Here is a 15,630-nt window from a genome sequence, read left to right on the forward strand (position 1 = left end):
TTATGGATGTCATGTCTTTATTTATTCTTTTTTTTCGTTTGAAATTTTAATTTTTTCTATAAATTTGATGGTATACCGCCCAAACATTTTTTAATATTTTTCTTTATACGTATCTTTTTTATAGACAATTTCTTTTTTGATTATTAAACTTATGTTTAATAATTAAAATATAGTAATTCCTCTGATAAAATAAATGTTCATTTTTCATGAAGTATTTAATATATCAGACCTCCAACATCTAACACAAGATTTTCATGTTATACTTTGTGCAAAGTTAAATTCTTATGTTAAACTTACATATGAAAGGACTTAGATTTGAACTTAGCTATATAAATTAAAATTTTCTAATATCAATTAGGGGACAAACGTGCGATGCACGTTCCGAGAACTAGTATATAAATAGTACAAGTCATGAATTTATTTCTCAAATTGAAGTAAGCCAATTTAATAACAGCAATTTTTAAAATTTTTACCTGCTAAAGTTGCTAAATCTTACCGACAGTAATATAATCACTAGATTTTTCTTTAACGATGAAATCTACTAATCAACGATTTTGCGATTACAATGAGTTGAGTTTTGTGAGTTTACCCGCTATTTCCCACCGGCAACGTTATGGTAAGAATATGTTTTTGTGGAATTTTTTTTATTTTTTTTTTACTGCTTCGAGAAAGAAACATAAGTTTATAGCACCCTCATAACAACAAAAACAGTATTCTATTAAGTATGGTGAAATGTATGATTGATGAGAAGTCTTAAATATTCAACATGACAAGTCAAGGATGACATTTTGAAAATGCAAGCTCCCGACTTCACCTTCGATGCCACACCCGTGTTAGTTCTCTAAAAATACACTACTTTTGGAGAATATAACACGCACCCGTTGACATTTTTTAGAGTCCGAGCCTTAGCCATGTTCGTAAAGGAAGAGATGCAAATTCCTATTCTCATCTCATATTGCCTGAGTCTCATAATCTCCTCTCTTTTTCATAATACTTCTGAGACTTTGGAGTGTCTCATAGATCTCAATTGTCTTGGTAGAGGATGAATCACTTGAGTAGAAAACCTCAAGTTCATTTTTCACCTCAATCCAGCTACATCCAGGGTTCTTCTTCAACCCTTTCTGCCTCATCAGAGCCCTCAAACTTGCTGCTTCTTCCCTCATCCCACCTTCCACATAGAGATTTAAAAGTTGAACGTAATTGCTCCCTCTGTTTGGTTCCATCTTCAGAAGGTTATTGGCTGCTATTTCTCCAAGCTTCACGTTCTGATGGACCCGACAGGCTGACAAAAGACATAGCCACACCCCTCTCTCAGGTTCCACGTCCAAATTTTGTATGAAGTAGTAAGCATCATCCAAGCGTCCAGCACGGCCTAGAAGGTCCACCACGTTTATGTAGTGGTCCATTTGTGGTTTAATTCCATACTCTAATTTCATTAAGTGAAATAGTTTAAGGCCTTCATCAATTAAACCAGCATGGTTGCAAGAGGAAATTAAGGATAGGAAAGTTACAGCATCAGGCGTCACTCCGAATTTCCTCATTTCATTGAAAAAGTTGATAGCTTTCATACACTCACTGTGAGATCCATACCCTGCAATCATTGTATTCCAAGTTACTAAGTTCCTTTTAGACATGTGCTGGAATATACGCTCTGCATACTTTAGGCATCCGCTTTTTATGTACATATCAATAAGAGCATTTTCCACTTGGTTGTCTTCAAGAATTTGATGCCTTATTTGGTAACAATGAATTGCCTTTCCTTTAATCAGTATTGCTAAGGATGAAACAGCAGCAAGGGCACTAGTAAGTGTAACAGCGTCTGGATACAATCCATGTTGGACAAGTTGAGGAAGAAGATTTAAAGAGAGCTCTGGTGAGTCATTTTTTGAATAACAAGAGATTAGGGAATTCCAAGCCACTAAATTCTTATGGGGGACACCCGAAAAAATCTTTTCAGCCATTTCTGGCTTGCCACAATTAGAATACATATCTACAAGAGAACAGCTCACTGAACTATCTACTTCCTCCCCGCTCTTAACAGTGATTGCATGGATACTGCAACCCAATTCTAAGCTTTCTAGTCCTGCGCTAGCATTTATCACCATTGCCATTATATTAGCGTCTGGATTGACCTTATGAGTCTCCATTTCCTTGTATATTTCCAGTGCCAAATTGAATTTCTTATTTTGGCAGAGACCTGAGATCATTGAACCCCATGCGACCACATCCTTCTCCTCCATTCTATTGAAAACGTCAAGAGCATCCTTTAGCATTCCACATTTTGAGTACATAGTCACTAGTGCACTTTGCAACGCAACGTTATTCTGTATTGGTTTCTTTATCACTTCACCATGAATTGCAATACCTAAATCATAAGATTCGGTCATACTACATGATATAAGAATATTTGACAAGGTGAAAGAATCAGAAAGGATGCCTCTTGATCGCATCACATTATACACACACAAGGCATCATCCCCTCTGCCCTTGCCAACATAAGCTGAGATCATAGAATTCCACACCTCAACTTCTTTATCTAATGCAGAACTAAAAGCCCTGTCTGCTTCTTCCAACAGTCCAACCCTTGCGTACATGGACAACACTGAAGTACAGACATATGGATCATTCTCAAAATCCATCTTGACAACATCCGAATGAACTTGCCTGCCGAAATCTATATCTTCACCCTCAGCACAAGCCTTTAAAGTGCAAGAAAAAGTCGTCGACATAAGTTTGCAGCCCCTATCCTTAGCTAAAGAATAGAGTCTCATGCTGTTTCTCCATAATCCATTCTCCGATAAGCCCCTAATCAATGCATTCCACATGACAATATTATCCTTGACTTGTACACTCTCAAAAACGCACCATGCATCTTTTGGCCTACCACAATTTGAGTAGATATCAATCAAAGCAGTAACCACAAAAGGATCATGCCCAAATGAGTTTCTAATAACATAACCATGAACTTCTTTTGCTTTCGATAACCCCATTTGACCATTGAACAACCCCAGAAGAATACTAAGAGAGTATTCATCAGACTTGACACCAATCTCTTGCATTCTTCTAAACAAACCCATACACTCCTCAGTAAGTTCATTTCTAATATACCCATCTAGCATAGCATTCCATATAGTTACATCTCGATCGAAATCTTCACATTGAGAAATAAAATCAAACACTTGGACTGCATTACAAAGTGAGCCACATTTTACATACATGTTGATCAGTGAAGTGATAATGAAAGGATCATAGTGAAGACCCATTTGAATGATTGTGCCATGAATTATGTTCCCAGTTTGAAGATTTGGAAGAAAGGCGCAAGCTTTGAGGAGAGGAGGAAAAGTGAATTTTGAAGTGTGGAGAGGAAAAAGAGGTTCTTTAGAGTAAGCTAACAGAGCTTGAAGATGGTTTCCTTGTTGGATAAAGGCTTTGATTCTGGAATTAACTGTCACGACAGCATTGATAGTGGAAAATTGACGGGATTTGAAGCAAAGGAAACGCATAGCATCTCAGAGAAGAAGCTGAACTTGCTCCCTTCCCCTGCACTTCAATGTAATATGGCCATCTCTGTTGGGCTTTGTGGAGGCTTGTGAGCCGGCCCGACCCATTACTGAAACCCTAGGTTAACTATTTGGTTTTCCTATAAATATGATCCTTGTATTTGTAATTAAAAAGTGCAGCACAAGTGAAATAAAAATCCTCCTGTTACAGTCGTGGAGTAGGGAAACCGAACCACGTTAAATTCTTGTGTGTCCCGTTTGTGTTCTGTTTCTCTTTTCTCTAGATTATTTGTGTGTGTTGTGTGTTTAATTCCCAACAATTGGTATCAGAGCGAGGTTTCAACAACATTGTAACACAAACTGTGAGAAATTGTCACCTAGGGTTCTTGTGTGAAGAACTGTGTGCAGGGAGGAGTAGCCGCCGTTACCGTGTGGGTAACCTCAAGCAGCAGCCGGCTAGGAGAACCGCGCAGGGTGCGAACAGCCGTCGTCCGTGTGCTGTCCGTCGCGCCGTTCCAGTGGCCGCCGCGTCGAGGAGCCTCAGATCCAGCCGCGAGCGTCCAGATCGTGAGCATCGTCCAAATCGCCGCCCGCTGTCTGTAGACGCCGTTAAGGGAATTGCCGAAGTCCTTTGAGATGGCAGAAGATGGGAAGTTCCGAATTGAGAAGTTCGATGGTACAGATTTCAGTTGGTGGAAGATGCAGATTGAAGATTTGCTGGTTCAGAAAGATTTGGACGTAGTGTTGGGTGACAAGCAAGGAAAATTGTCTGATGCAGAGTGGGCAGTTTTGGATCGGAAAGCTATGTCAGTTATCCGACTCTCGTTGACCAAGAATGTTGCGTTCAACATTCTTAAGGAGAAGACAGCGAAAGGCATCTTGGAAGCCTTGTCTAACATGTACGAGAAGCCATCTGCAGCAAACAAAATTTTTCTGATTAGAGAGTTGGTGAACACAAAGATGAAGGAAGGCAGTTCAGTTACCGAGCACATCAACTCATTGAATTCGATCTTAGCCAGACTTTTGTCAGTTGGCATTAAGTTCGATGATGAAGTTCAAGCTTTACTACTGTTATCATCATTGCCTGACAGTTGGTCCGGAACGGTTACAGCAGTTGCCAGTTCAGTGGGACCTAATGGATTCACCTTTGAGAAGATTCGTGATCTCGTTCTTGGCGAGGATGTCAGAAGAAGGAGTTCTGGAGAATCATCAGGTGATATGCTAAACGTCGTCAGAGGCAGAGGAAATAACAGAGGTAGTGGGAGCAGGAACCGAAGAAGGAGTCAGTCAAAGGCTCGGGATGGCTCAGGTGTAACATGTTGGAACTGCAAGGAGGTGGGGCATTTCAGGAATCAATGCCAGAAAGACAAACAAGTCAACATTGCAGAAGACAGCGTCAACGAGGATTTGTTTATCTGTTGCGCGGAGAGCAATGTGGATTCCTGGGTCATGGATTCTGGTGCTTCTTTTCACGCTACCCACAGCAGTGAAGCATTGCAGAATCTGGTTATTGGAGACTTTGGAAAGGTAAGGCTTGCAGACGATAGAGCTCTTGATGTTACGGGCATGGGTGACATGGTGCTGAAGACGCCAGTCGGTTTCTGGACCTTGAAGGATGTCAGAGTTGTTCCAAGCTTGACGAAAAGTTTGATTTCTGTTAGGCAGTTGGATGAACAGGGACATCATGTGAAGTTCGGAAATGGGCAGTGGAAGGTCGTGAGGGGCAATCTTGTCATGGCTCGTGGAACAAAAAGAGGATCGTTGTATATTGTCGGATTACCGTCTGAGGGAGTGACCGTCCCAGTTCAGAAGAAAAACAAAGTCCGGTTCACAGAATCTCGTGGGCAGAAGAAGGTTGTCTTTGCAAGAAAGAAACCCAGAGCCACAGGTCAGATTCAGGATGAACGAGCAAGGAAAGGTTCAGGAAGACCAGTCAGAGGCGTTTGTGGCAGTGGGAGCACCGGCCGTGCTTCAGCCAAGGCTCCTAGAAGACAGTGGGTCAAGAGAACCAGTATTCCAGCTGTTGATACGTCTCCAGAAAATTTCTTGCTGAGTATGGAGAGTGTTTGTTCTCAGGGAGTTCTAGGATCCGGCAGTTCGTGTCTCAAGTGGGAGCCGGTAGGGACCGAGGACGAGTCAAGGGCAGTTTCAGCCGTGACTGATGTGTTGAAGCTTCGGGGAGCTTCAACGGGCCTTTCAGTTGACTGATGAGAAGGCCGCTGTAGCAGGAGAGAGTTGAAAAAGATTACTAGACATACAAGTGTTCTAAGTGGATGACAGTTGAAATTCTTCAAGCCTCCAAGTGGGAGATTGTTGGGCTTTGTGGAGGCTTGTGAGCCGGCCCGACCCATTACTGAAACCCTAGGTTAACTATTTGGTTTTCCTATAAATATGATCCTTGTATTTGTAATTAAAAAGTGCAGCACAAGTGAAATAAAAATCCTCCTGTTACAGTCGTGGAGTAGGGAAACCGAACCACGTTAAATTCTTGTGTGTCCCGTTTGTGTTCTGTTTCTCTTTTCTCTAGATTATTTGTGTGTGTTGTGTGTTTAATTCCCAACAATCTCATCAAAAGTTTAGGCGGTTACAAACAAATTACTTTTATTATTTGATTATATTCTCCAACACATTCGAGGGCGGAGCTAGTAGAAACATGCATATTTGGATGAACTCATTAGACTTTGTTCAAATGGTATAATTGTGTAAATAAATCCATTAAATATGTTCAAATATTAACTTTAGAACTTGGTTATTAATCATTTAAAGTTGTCATCGTAAAATTAGAATCCATAAAAGTAAAAATGACCTTTTAACTTGACTTTAGCAAACAACTATATTCTCCAACTTTGAGTGAACACAAGTAAGACACTTAAATTTGTATAAAATTGAACAAATAAATATACGTGTCCTACATGTCATAACATATATGACACAAAATTGTCATGTACGGTGTTACATAGGTTGAATGTATCTCATTCGTTTGATTTTATACAAGTTTAACTGTCTAATTGTGCACACTCAAAGTTAAAGATTATTGTTGTCAGTTGACGTCAAGTTAAGAGTCGTGTTTATGTATTAAGCTAAGTTAAAATCCTACCATTGACTTTAAGTGTTGGGTATTATTTGCCCTAAACTTTTTAGCATAAATAGATTTTCCTTTCAGAAAAAGATTTAGGCAGGACTAGTCCATTACTTGTAGAAGTTTAGGACTCTATATTTTTTCTAAGCATTCACAATGTAGTCTTAGAGATTTTTACAGTTTTGGTTATGTGAGAGAATTTGTGAACCTCTTTGTATTCCTAGTGAATTGGTTGACGTTATTTTCCTCTATATTTTGTATTCTCATATTTATAGTACATTGCTTATCTTCTTTGTGGATGTAGGTCGATTGATAGAACCACATTAAATATTTGTGTCTTATGATATATTTCTGATTTGTCTTATTATTCGTGGTCTTCCGAAATTTGCTCTACTAGTTTCCGGCACCTAATTATTGCAGTCCTAACATTAAGTTGTTGTATACAAAAGCCCTGGTTTGTTGGTTTTTAATAAAGAAATTAAGAAAATAACAAAGAAAGATTTTGAGAGAAAAAATATTACAGTATTATCAAAGAGAATTATTTTATTAATCATTCAAAGACATACATTTATAGATATAATTCTTAACTAAAAATAGAAAATATGCTAATAACTTATCACTAAAATTTAAATAACAAATAAAAAAAACTAATCCTAAATTCAAGTCATGTAGGACTCTAATAAAATAATTTTAAATCCTAAAAGTAGCTAACCAATTTATTTCTGCAGTATCCTGAGACATATTTTCAACATTCCTTCCTGGATCAAGAATTATAGATTGTAGTCTTATCTGAAATTGACCTTGTGAACAAATCTATTAATTCACCCTTTGTTTTGCAAGGCCTGTGTGCATCTTCTTTTGAAATAAATGAGTAGTTTTTACCTCTCATTTCAACTTGTAAAATTTCGACAATATTTGTTTTCAAATAATGATTTAAATACTTTTTCTATTAACTGACCAACACTAAACAAACTTTTATTAATATCACGAACATAAAGAACATCTAAAATTATTTTTGTACCTGAATTTGTTTTAATTGGCACAGACCCTTTTCCTTTTGCAGGAATACAATCACTATTTCTGATTCTGACTTTCTTATTTTCAATAGAAATGAACTTTTTAAAAAGATCTCTTTCATATGTCATGTGATTTGTACAATCACTATAAATCATCCAAAAATCAGAAATTTTGGTTGGAAAAGCAAGTTGTCACAAATAATTGGTCTTCTTCTTCTTCTTAATCTTCTTCAGTAGTGACTTGGGCAACTGTTTCATCTTTTTGAAATTTGCTTTTACAAATCACAACTTCATGACCAAGTTGTTTGCAGTTCTTGCATTGTGCATCTGGTCTTTTTCAACATGTCCATTTTTGCCACAATGCTGACAAGGTAGGTAATTCTTCAAGAATTTGCCCTTGCTTTGAATTTTGTGGCTGACTATTAATGCTCATTCAACCATGTCATCTTGCCTCGTAAGTCTCCTTTGTTCCTGTGCCTGCAAAGAATTTAACAATTCTGCCAAGGTAATTTTGGATAAATCTTGTGTGTTTTTCAAGGTTGTAATACACATTTCATATCTTTCAGGCACTGTAACAAGAACTTTTTCAACAATTCTTGTATCTTTAAATTCAGTGCCTAGTCATCTTACCTAGTAGAGTATTCTTGAGTGTTTCTGACTTTGATTCTTTGCAATTTGAATTCCATCATTAAATTTAATAACTTCATTCCTCATATTCTTTCATTTCCAGAATATTCTTTCTTCAGATAATTTCAAATATCTTTTGGTGATGTGAGAGTCATGATTTTCGTGAAAACCGTTGTCGAAACAACAACAAAAAGAAGTTGATTTTGCCTTTGACTTAGGGTTTTCTTTTTCTTGTGACTCTTGATTTGGTCCACAGTGAGATTATTTGACAGCGGATTAATTTCATAGTCCTCTTCCACGGCTTCCCAGAAATCAAGAGTCTCCAAGTAGATTTCATTCTCACAGTACATAGTTGATAATTTCATCATAAAAAAGTAGGAGTAATTCATGAAACACTACTTTTGGAATCCATTTTTCTAAGAAAAAGAGTGAAAAGTACTCCAACTTTAGCCTAAATTGTTGTTACGATACCAAACTTTATGTAGGGTCTTTGACCCTCCTGCACAATTTAATAGTGTATTTTAAAGTTATATATGTGCCCACATGGACACATCACTATTTATAATTATGCAATATTTTTTATGTCCACGTGGGCATATATATACACTTAAAATACACTATAAAAATAGTGCGGGGGTATAGATCATTTTTAAAGTTTGGTATCGTTACAAATATTTCGGTCAAAGTTTGGATATATTTCAGACCTTTTTCTCTATTTTTCTACTCACAACTCCCTCAAGAAGAAGACTCTAGATACCAATTGTTGGATTTTTAATAAAGAAATTAAGAAAATAACAGAGATAGACCGAGACAAAAAACACTGCAGTATTATCAAAGGAAATTGTTTTATTAATCATTCAGATGCATACATTTATAGATATAATTCCTAACTAAAAATAGAAAAAAAAATGTTACTAAGTTATCAGTAAACACTACAAGAAAACTGTGAATTACATGAGGATTTTCGGAGATTAGTATGAAAATTACTAATCCTCAGAAAAATCCCCATGTAATTTACAGTTTTCTTGTTATGAAAATTTAAATAACAAATTAAAGAATAACTCCTAAATTCAAGTACCTCTAATAAAATAATTTAGAAATTCTAAAAATAGCTAACTGCCAATATCCTAAGACATATTATCAACATGGTTGTTCAAATGTGCTAACTCCACTGTTGGGAAGGCAGGAGTTTTCGCCCTTTGAACTGATACAAGACTAGAGTGATAAGTCATTTAGCATAATTAAGATCATTTCTATAAGTCGTTATATATCAGGGATCAAATCAAGTGAAACCAATACTATTTTGATCATTTTTCTCATAGAAGCTCTATTATGAGATATCAAAAGACAGTTTAGTTGTGAATATTGAATCAGTCCAAAGAGTTGACGTTTACCTAGAGTAGTGCAGAGGATGTACTTGATTATTTTAATTCTGTTGCCTACTTTTGTTATTATGTTAAGTCCTTGACTCTTACCAACAATTGTCTTTGCCTTCTTATTAGTTTTCTACTTACAACAAACAAACAGGAAACAAATCAGTTTATTAGCTTCATTTCATAATCTTTGAGAGCTTCTATACTAGCATTCTGATCAAAATTGTTCAATGGAAATAATTTTTAATGCTGTAGGTGTTTTTTTTGTTGAGGTGGGAAAGAATGTGTGTAAATGCATCTGTCCTGATGTTGAACATACCGCCAATTTCTCATCAAAACTTGAAAATCTAAGGAAGGAAATGGAGAAGCTATCAAAGTTTAGAGATGATATCATAAAAAGTGTGGAAGGATATGAGAAAAAAGGCTATAAATCAAAACTAGACGTTATCCAGTGGATCGAAGATGTACACAAGCTGGAGAGTGAATGGGAAACTATGCAAGAAAGCATGGCAGCGGCGAAGAAGTGTACATACAAGTGTTGTCCAAAGTGCATTATTGGCTCGGAAGACTCCACTCAAGCACGGATTGTGCAAGATCAACTTTTCAGACTTATAGAGGTCAGAAAAAACTTTGGATCCAACTTGGTGGTAGAAAATTACCAGATGAAAGAAGTTAAGTTCATGCAGAGACCATTGATAGAAGGCCAGTCAGCAGCAACAGAAAATCTCCACAAAATCCTACAACTATTAGAAGATAATAAGGTACTGTTGGAATTAAATCAAGATTAATAAGCCTACATTGTGTAGAATTTGGAAGTTGTTACGTTAATTGATTCCTGTTTAATTAGATTTTATAGTCAAAATGGTTTCTGAAGAAACCTTACCCCTAGAACAAGAACCAGGTTCTTGTAATTTTGTCGTAACACAATAAAACAAAGATTTATCGTGGAAACCTTCCTAACTCAAGGAAGGGAAAAACCACAGTGAAGTTTTCTATTAATTCAAGATTTACAACTCAGTTAATCAATGAATCTAACTCTAAACTTCTACCCTTTTCGATTAACTATAATCGAAAACTCTCCACTCAACAAGAAGTCAAACTCGCTTCTTGTTTACAAAAGCTCTCAACTCTTGTTAACTCTAACCACCCAAGAAGTCAAACCCACTTCTTGTTTACAATTCTCACAACCTCTCTCCCAAGAAGTCAAACCCACTTCTTGTTACAATTCTCTCAAGACTCAACTCCCAAGAAGTCAAACCCACATCTTGTTACAAATCTAGGAACTATTACAACTCAATAATAAACCTAGAACAAATCAATAAAGACTAATAACCTAGACTTTAATTGATCAAACTTCAATATCCAATAGTGCTTAGTGGAACAGGTTTCGTGAACCTGGTGCTTATGTTGCTGTGATGTAGGTGAACCTGGTCCTTGCTTTTCTGTGAGGAAGGCCTGCGTTTTTTCTCCAGAAAATACTGCTCTCAAGATTATATATTTTGTGAATATGCAATACCTATCGTTCTGGCTTTGCTGGAAAAATTCTCTCGATTTTTTGTGATTGCAAAGACACTTTTTTCCTTTAACTTCTTGATCCTTTTATAGATTTGATTTGCCTTCAACTTCTACAAGGAAAGGAATTACAAATCCTTTTCCTTCTTGAAATTGTCTATATTTACTTATTTCCTTATTTGACTTGAATTGTAATTTCTTTATTTCTTTCCTTCTTTGGCTTGGATTGCTACCTTTTTATTTCTTTCCTTCTTTGACTTGAATTGCTACTTTTTTATTTCTTTCCTTCTTTATTTATCTCCATATTTGTTTCCTTCTTTTCATTCTTTACAATTCTGCACTTTTTCTTCTTTGCCTCAATACTTTTTCTTCTTCGCCGCAATCTCTCATAATTGTACACATACAACACCATGCCTTCACTTTATCAATCATCAAAACTACTTTATTTGTTCTCCTACTTACCAACANTTCCCCCTTTTTGATAATGATAACCAATGATTTGTTACACATCAAGACTCTTTGTTAGTGATCAAAACTTCACTTCTTTGTCATCCATCAAAGCTACAAACGTCATGTTTTCTCATTCCCCAACAATTTCTCCCTTTTTGATGATGACAAACTATGCATATGTCTATCCACATTATATACTTTTCCCCTTTTGGCATAATTGAAAACCAATAACCAAAGAACTCGAATAACATTCAATGAGTGCAATATCATTTTTAACTCATAGCACTTGGGCAACACTTTCAAGTACACTTCTGCTAACAAAATGGTTAGTTAATCTGAGGATATTAGTCATCTTAAACTCATACACAATTAAGATCTTTAATGAGAAACGAAATAAACAAATATGTACCAGTTTATGCCCTTAATAAAAAACATATGATATCATGAGTATGAGACAGACATAAGCACATTAAAGAGTCAAAGAGTCTAAAATTTGAAGATGAGGATTGGGACAAAGATTACTAAAGTGAGGAAGAAAAGGATGTTTACTGCCATTGATAATTTTCTTTCAGTATGCCCATTGTGCACCAGCTCCTTTATTCTGATCAATTTTCTTAGAATGTGAAATTTCATCAAGAGAAACATGAGGTACATCATCACCTTTTTTTTCTTTTTTCTTTTTTTTTAACTCTACTCCGTAACATTTTCATTCCTCCATGATTTTCTTTTTCTTTTTTTTGATAGCCTTTTTCTTGATGACAACTTTGAAGGAGTACCAACTACCAGTAAGAGATTCATCACATTTTGGTGCACAAAGAGATGTGTTTATCAATAATGAAAGCAAGCAACAATTTATTTATGTGAGAATTGTTCCCCCTGAGAGACAGACAGGTTATACACTTGGAATGGATGAAATATCAATTTGGAGTTTGTGAACCTGGTTCAGATGTGGGTGATAAAGCAGGGTTCCCCCTAAATTAAAGCATGAGTGACTTCAATACTGAGATTTTCATCATTAGAGCAGTTTGAGATTGAACGATGCTTATTGTCAAAGAGGGTTCTTGGTGATCTTTAAGAAAGTTGAATTTTTGATGATCGACCAGGTTCATTAGTGCTTATGTTTGACCCAAACTCAGGAAATTAATGCATTGAAAAAGGATGGTACATACCTGAGTATTACAGAGAAACCAGGTTCCCCCTTTTTTTGTGTTTCTCCATGATTTACTTAATGGTGTTAGCAAAGAGTAGAGATAACATCCGCAGACTTTCTAAACATTGTTTGAGATGTGACTGGAGTGTGTACCTGTTACAGTACGAGGTTGAGTTGGCAAATATTCATTGTATAATTACTCAAGCGTAAGATTATTCGTTTACTAGCCAATTATTAAAGGAAATCATGATAATGCATCAACTTGTTTCGATAAGACCATGCTTTGACTGATTTTTCTCAAGTTCTTCATATTCAAGGCCTTCATGAGAATGTCGCATCATCATATTCTCCAAGATCAAACGAATCTCAAGCTGTCATAGAGAACCAACCCTTGTCAATTTTTAATACCTTCTAATGAACAAGGACCATGTTCACACAACAAAGTTCCCCCTAAAGGTGTACTATACTCTTACTGTCCCGATTGCTCTATTATTCCCCCAATCTCCAGAACCATAGATTAGTAGTAATTCATGTTGCAGTTGCATCAATGATTGTTAGATGTGAACCAGGTTCATATGCAGTGTTCCCTAAATTTGCATCATCAAAGATGTTTGATATCATGTCACTTTCTTCAACTTTTTTTTTTGTCTCTTTCATTTTTCTCATCCTTTTCAAGGAATAAACTGCCTCCTTGAAAATCAAAGAGCGAGAGGAAATTTTCTACCATTTTTAGCACCTGTTCGGAGCATGCACTATTCATGTACCAAGTGGCCTTTTCCCTCTCACCTTCACCTGAGACATTAGTCAAAGATTAGTCTTGGGAACCCAGATTAACTTGGGCCCCTTTATGTGAGTAAAAGGATGAATAAGATTTCTTCTAGCCTATAAAGGCAAATAAGAAAATCTTTTATTTGGAGCATTTTTATTTCGAACCAGGTTCATAGTCGTATCAGTCTTTTCCTTTTTGGTGAACTTAACATTTTTCTGAAAAGCCTCAAATAAAGCTTTACATTGATTCTTTAAATGACCTGAGTTTCCACAATGAGTGCATAAACTTTTAGACATGTGAATAGTGTGTGACACAAGATTATTCTGTTTTTTAAAATCTATCCCACTTCGACTAGTGGTTTGCCTTTCTTGAATCTGAGTTAAAATTTCAGAGGACCTGGTCCATCTAAGATTTCTTTCCAGATCCAGTTTGGTATGATCAAGATTTTCTTGTAGCAACTTATTCCTTTCTATTAAAGCTTGACATTTTATGGTTAACAATTTTATTTTTTCTTCTAGAGCTAATTGAAGTTCACTAGCATAGTTTTTGCCCTTGTGACTTAACTCTGAGATTTTAATCTGTTCTTTTAATTTGTTTTGAAGAAAGTGATTGTGTTTCTCAAGATTGTCATTGACTTCTCTTAAAGACGCATAGTTTTCCATCACTTGTTCTCTTTCAGAATTGACAGACTGATATGCATCTATAAGAGTACTCAATAAAGACTCTAGTTCCTTTTTAGAATATGATTCAATATTTACTTTGATGTGATGAAAACTTACCTTGCTTTGTTTGTCATCTTCTTCATCATCTTCAGAATCTGTTTCAGCAATGAGTGCAAGAAAATCATATTTATTTGATTGTTCTATTGCAAGTAGTGACTGATTTTCGAACCCTCCATCCTCAAATTCTTCTTCAGATAAGTCCCCCATAACGGCAAAGGCTCTTCTCGTTGAAAGATCCGCTTCTTGATTGGTCATTCTTCTGTTTGTGGGAATGTACTTATCATTCTTGATTTCCTTTTCTTTTTTCTGAACTATTCCTCTTTTTCTCTAGAGCATTTAATGGACAAAACTTGACAAACTGATCCGGACTTCCACACTTGTGACATACTTGATCTATTGGATTTTCAGTGATTTTTTTAGAGTTCCTTCTGTGGTACACCTGTCCCTTTTTTAACATTCTTGAGAACCTTTTGGTCATTAACGCAATGTTTTCGTCCTCATATTTTTCTGGTGTTGTGCCTGTAAGAACCAGGTTCTTCTCTTTTATTTTGCCTCCAATTTCCTTTTCTTGTTTTTTCTTGAGTTCATAGGTCATGAGATTTCCAATGAGTTCATCCATAGCTAACTTATCTAGATCACGTGCTTCAGTAATGGCTTCTACTTTGCTTTTCCAAGATTCTGGAAGAACACTCAAAAGTTTTCTGACTGCTTTCCCATTTGGAATTATTTCACCTAGTGAGTAGATTTCATTAATCAGTGAACCTGGTATGCGTCTCTTGGATTGTTTCACCTTCTGTCATTCGAAACAGTTCGTATTGTCTGTTCAAGTTATCTATTTTAGACTTCTTTACCTGAGTTGTTCCTTCATGCGCAGTTTGCAAAGTTTCCCATATTGCTTTTGCATCTTGACATGATGATATTCGATTGTATTCATCTGGACCTATTCCGCATATCAAGATCTTTTTTGCTTTAGCATTGTTCTGAATTGCAAGTTTATCTGCAGCATTCCATTCTTTCTTATCTTTTGGTACTTGAGTGGTTCCATCAATTTCATTCTTCATGGGTATGGTTGGACCGTCCAACACGACTCCTCATAGGTCTGGATTTTCTCCTAGTAAATGATCTATCATGCGATTCTTCCACCATCCATAATACTTTTCATTAAACAGTGGTGGTCGAGTTTGTGAAGCTTCTTCCTGTGGTGTAGGTGGTGCAGCCATCGATCCTTTTCAAGATGTTAGTCTTTTAATGAAAAGACCTGCTCTGATACCAATTGAAGAAATTTTACCCCTAGAACAAGAACCAGGTTCTTGTAATTTTGTCGTAACACAATAAAACAAAGATTTATCGTGGAAACCTTCCTAACTCAAGGAAGGGAAAAACCACACTGAAGTTTTCTATTAATTCAAGATTTACAACTCAGTTAATCAAT

At 36.2% G+C, this 15,630-nt stretch overlaps 2 protein-coding genes across 2 annotated transcripts in view; one reads left to right on the forward strand and one right to left on the reverse strand.

The window, feature by feature from the left end:
• Window positions 1–696: 696 nt before the first annotated feature.
• LOC107021824 (pentatricopeptide repeat-containing protein At2g40720) lies at window positions 697–3,577 on the reverse strand. Its single transcript, XM_015222540.2, has one exon. The coding sequence runs from the start codon at window positions 3,501–3,503 to the stop codon at window positions 951–953; it is 2,553 nt and encodes an 850-aa protein (XP_015078026.1). The 5' UTR covers window positions 3,504–3,577; the 3' UTR covers window positions 697–950.
• A 6,248-nt stretch (window positions 3,578–9,825) lies between these two features.
• The window catches only part of LOC107021914 (disease resistance protein At4g27190-like), an 11,679-nt gene continuing 5,874 nt past the window's right edge, over window positions 9,826–15,630 (forward strand). The window contains exon 1 of the mRNA XM_015222627.2: window positions 9,826–10,356. Coding sequence (XP_015078113.1) covers window positions 9,826–10,356 — 531 coding nt within the window. The remainder of the gene's footprint in view (window positions 10,357–15,630) is intronic.

This window comes from Solanum pennellii, chromosome 6, assembly GCF_001406875.1.
Source record: "Solanum pennellii chromosome 6, SPENNV200".
In the NCBI taxonomy this organism is placed as follows: Eukaryota; Viridiplantae; Streptophyta; class Magnoliopsida; order Solanales; family Solanaceae; genus Solanum; species Solanum pennellii.

What these genes read in the sequence shown, in the direction of transcription:
- LOC107021824 (XM_015222540.2), bottom strand. Translation starts at nt 3,503, where the DNA reads ATGCGTTTCCTTTGCTTCAAATCCCGTCAATTTTCCACTATCAATGCT.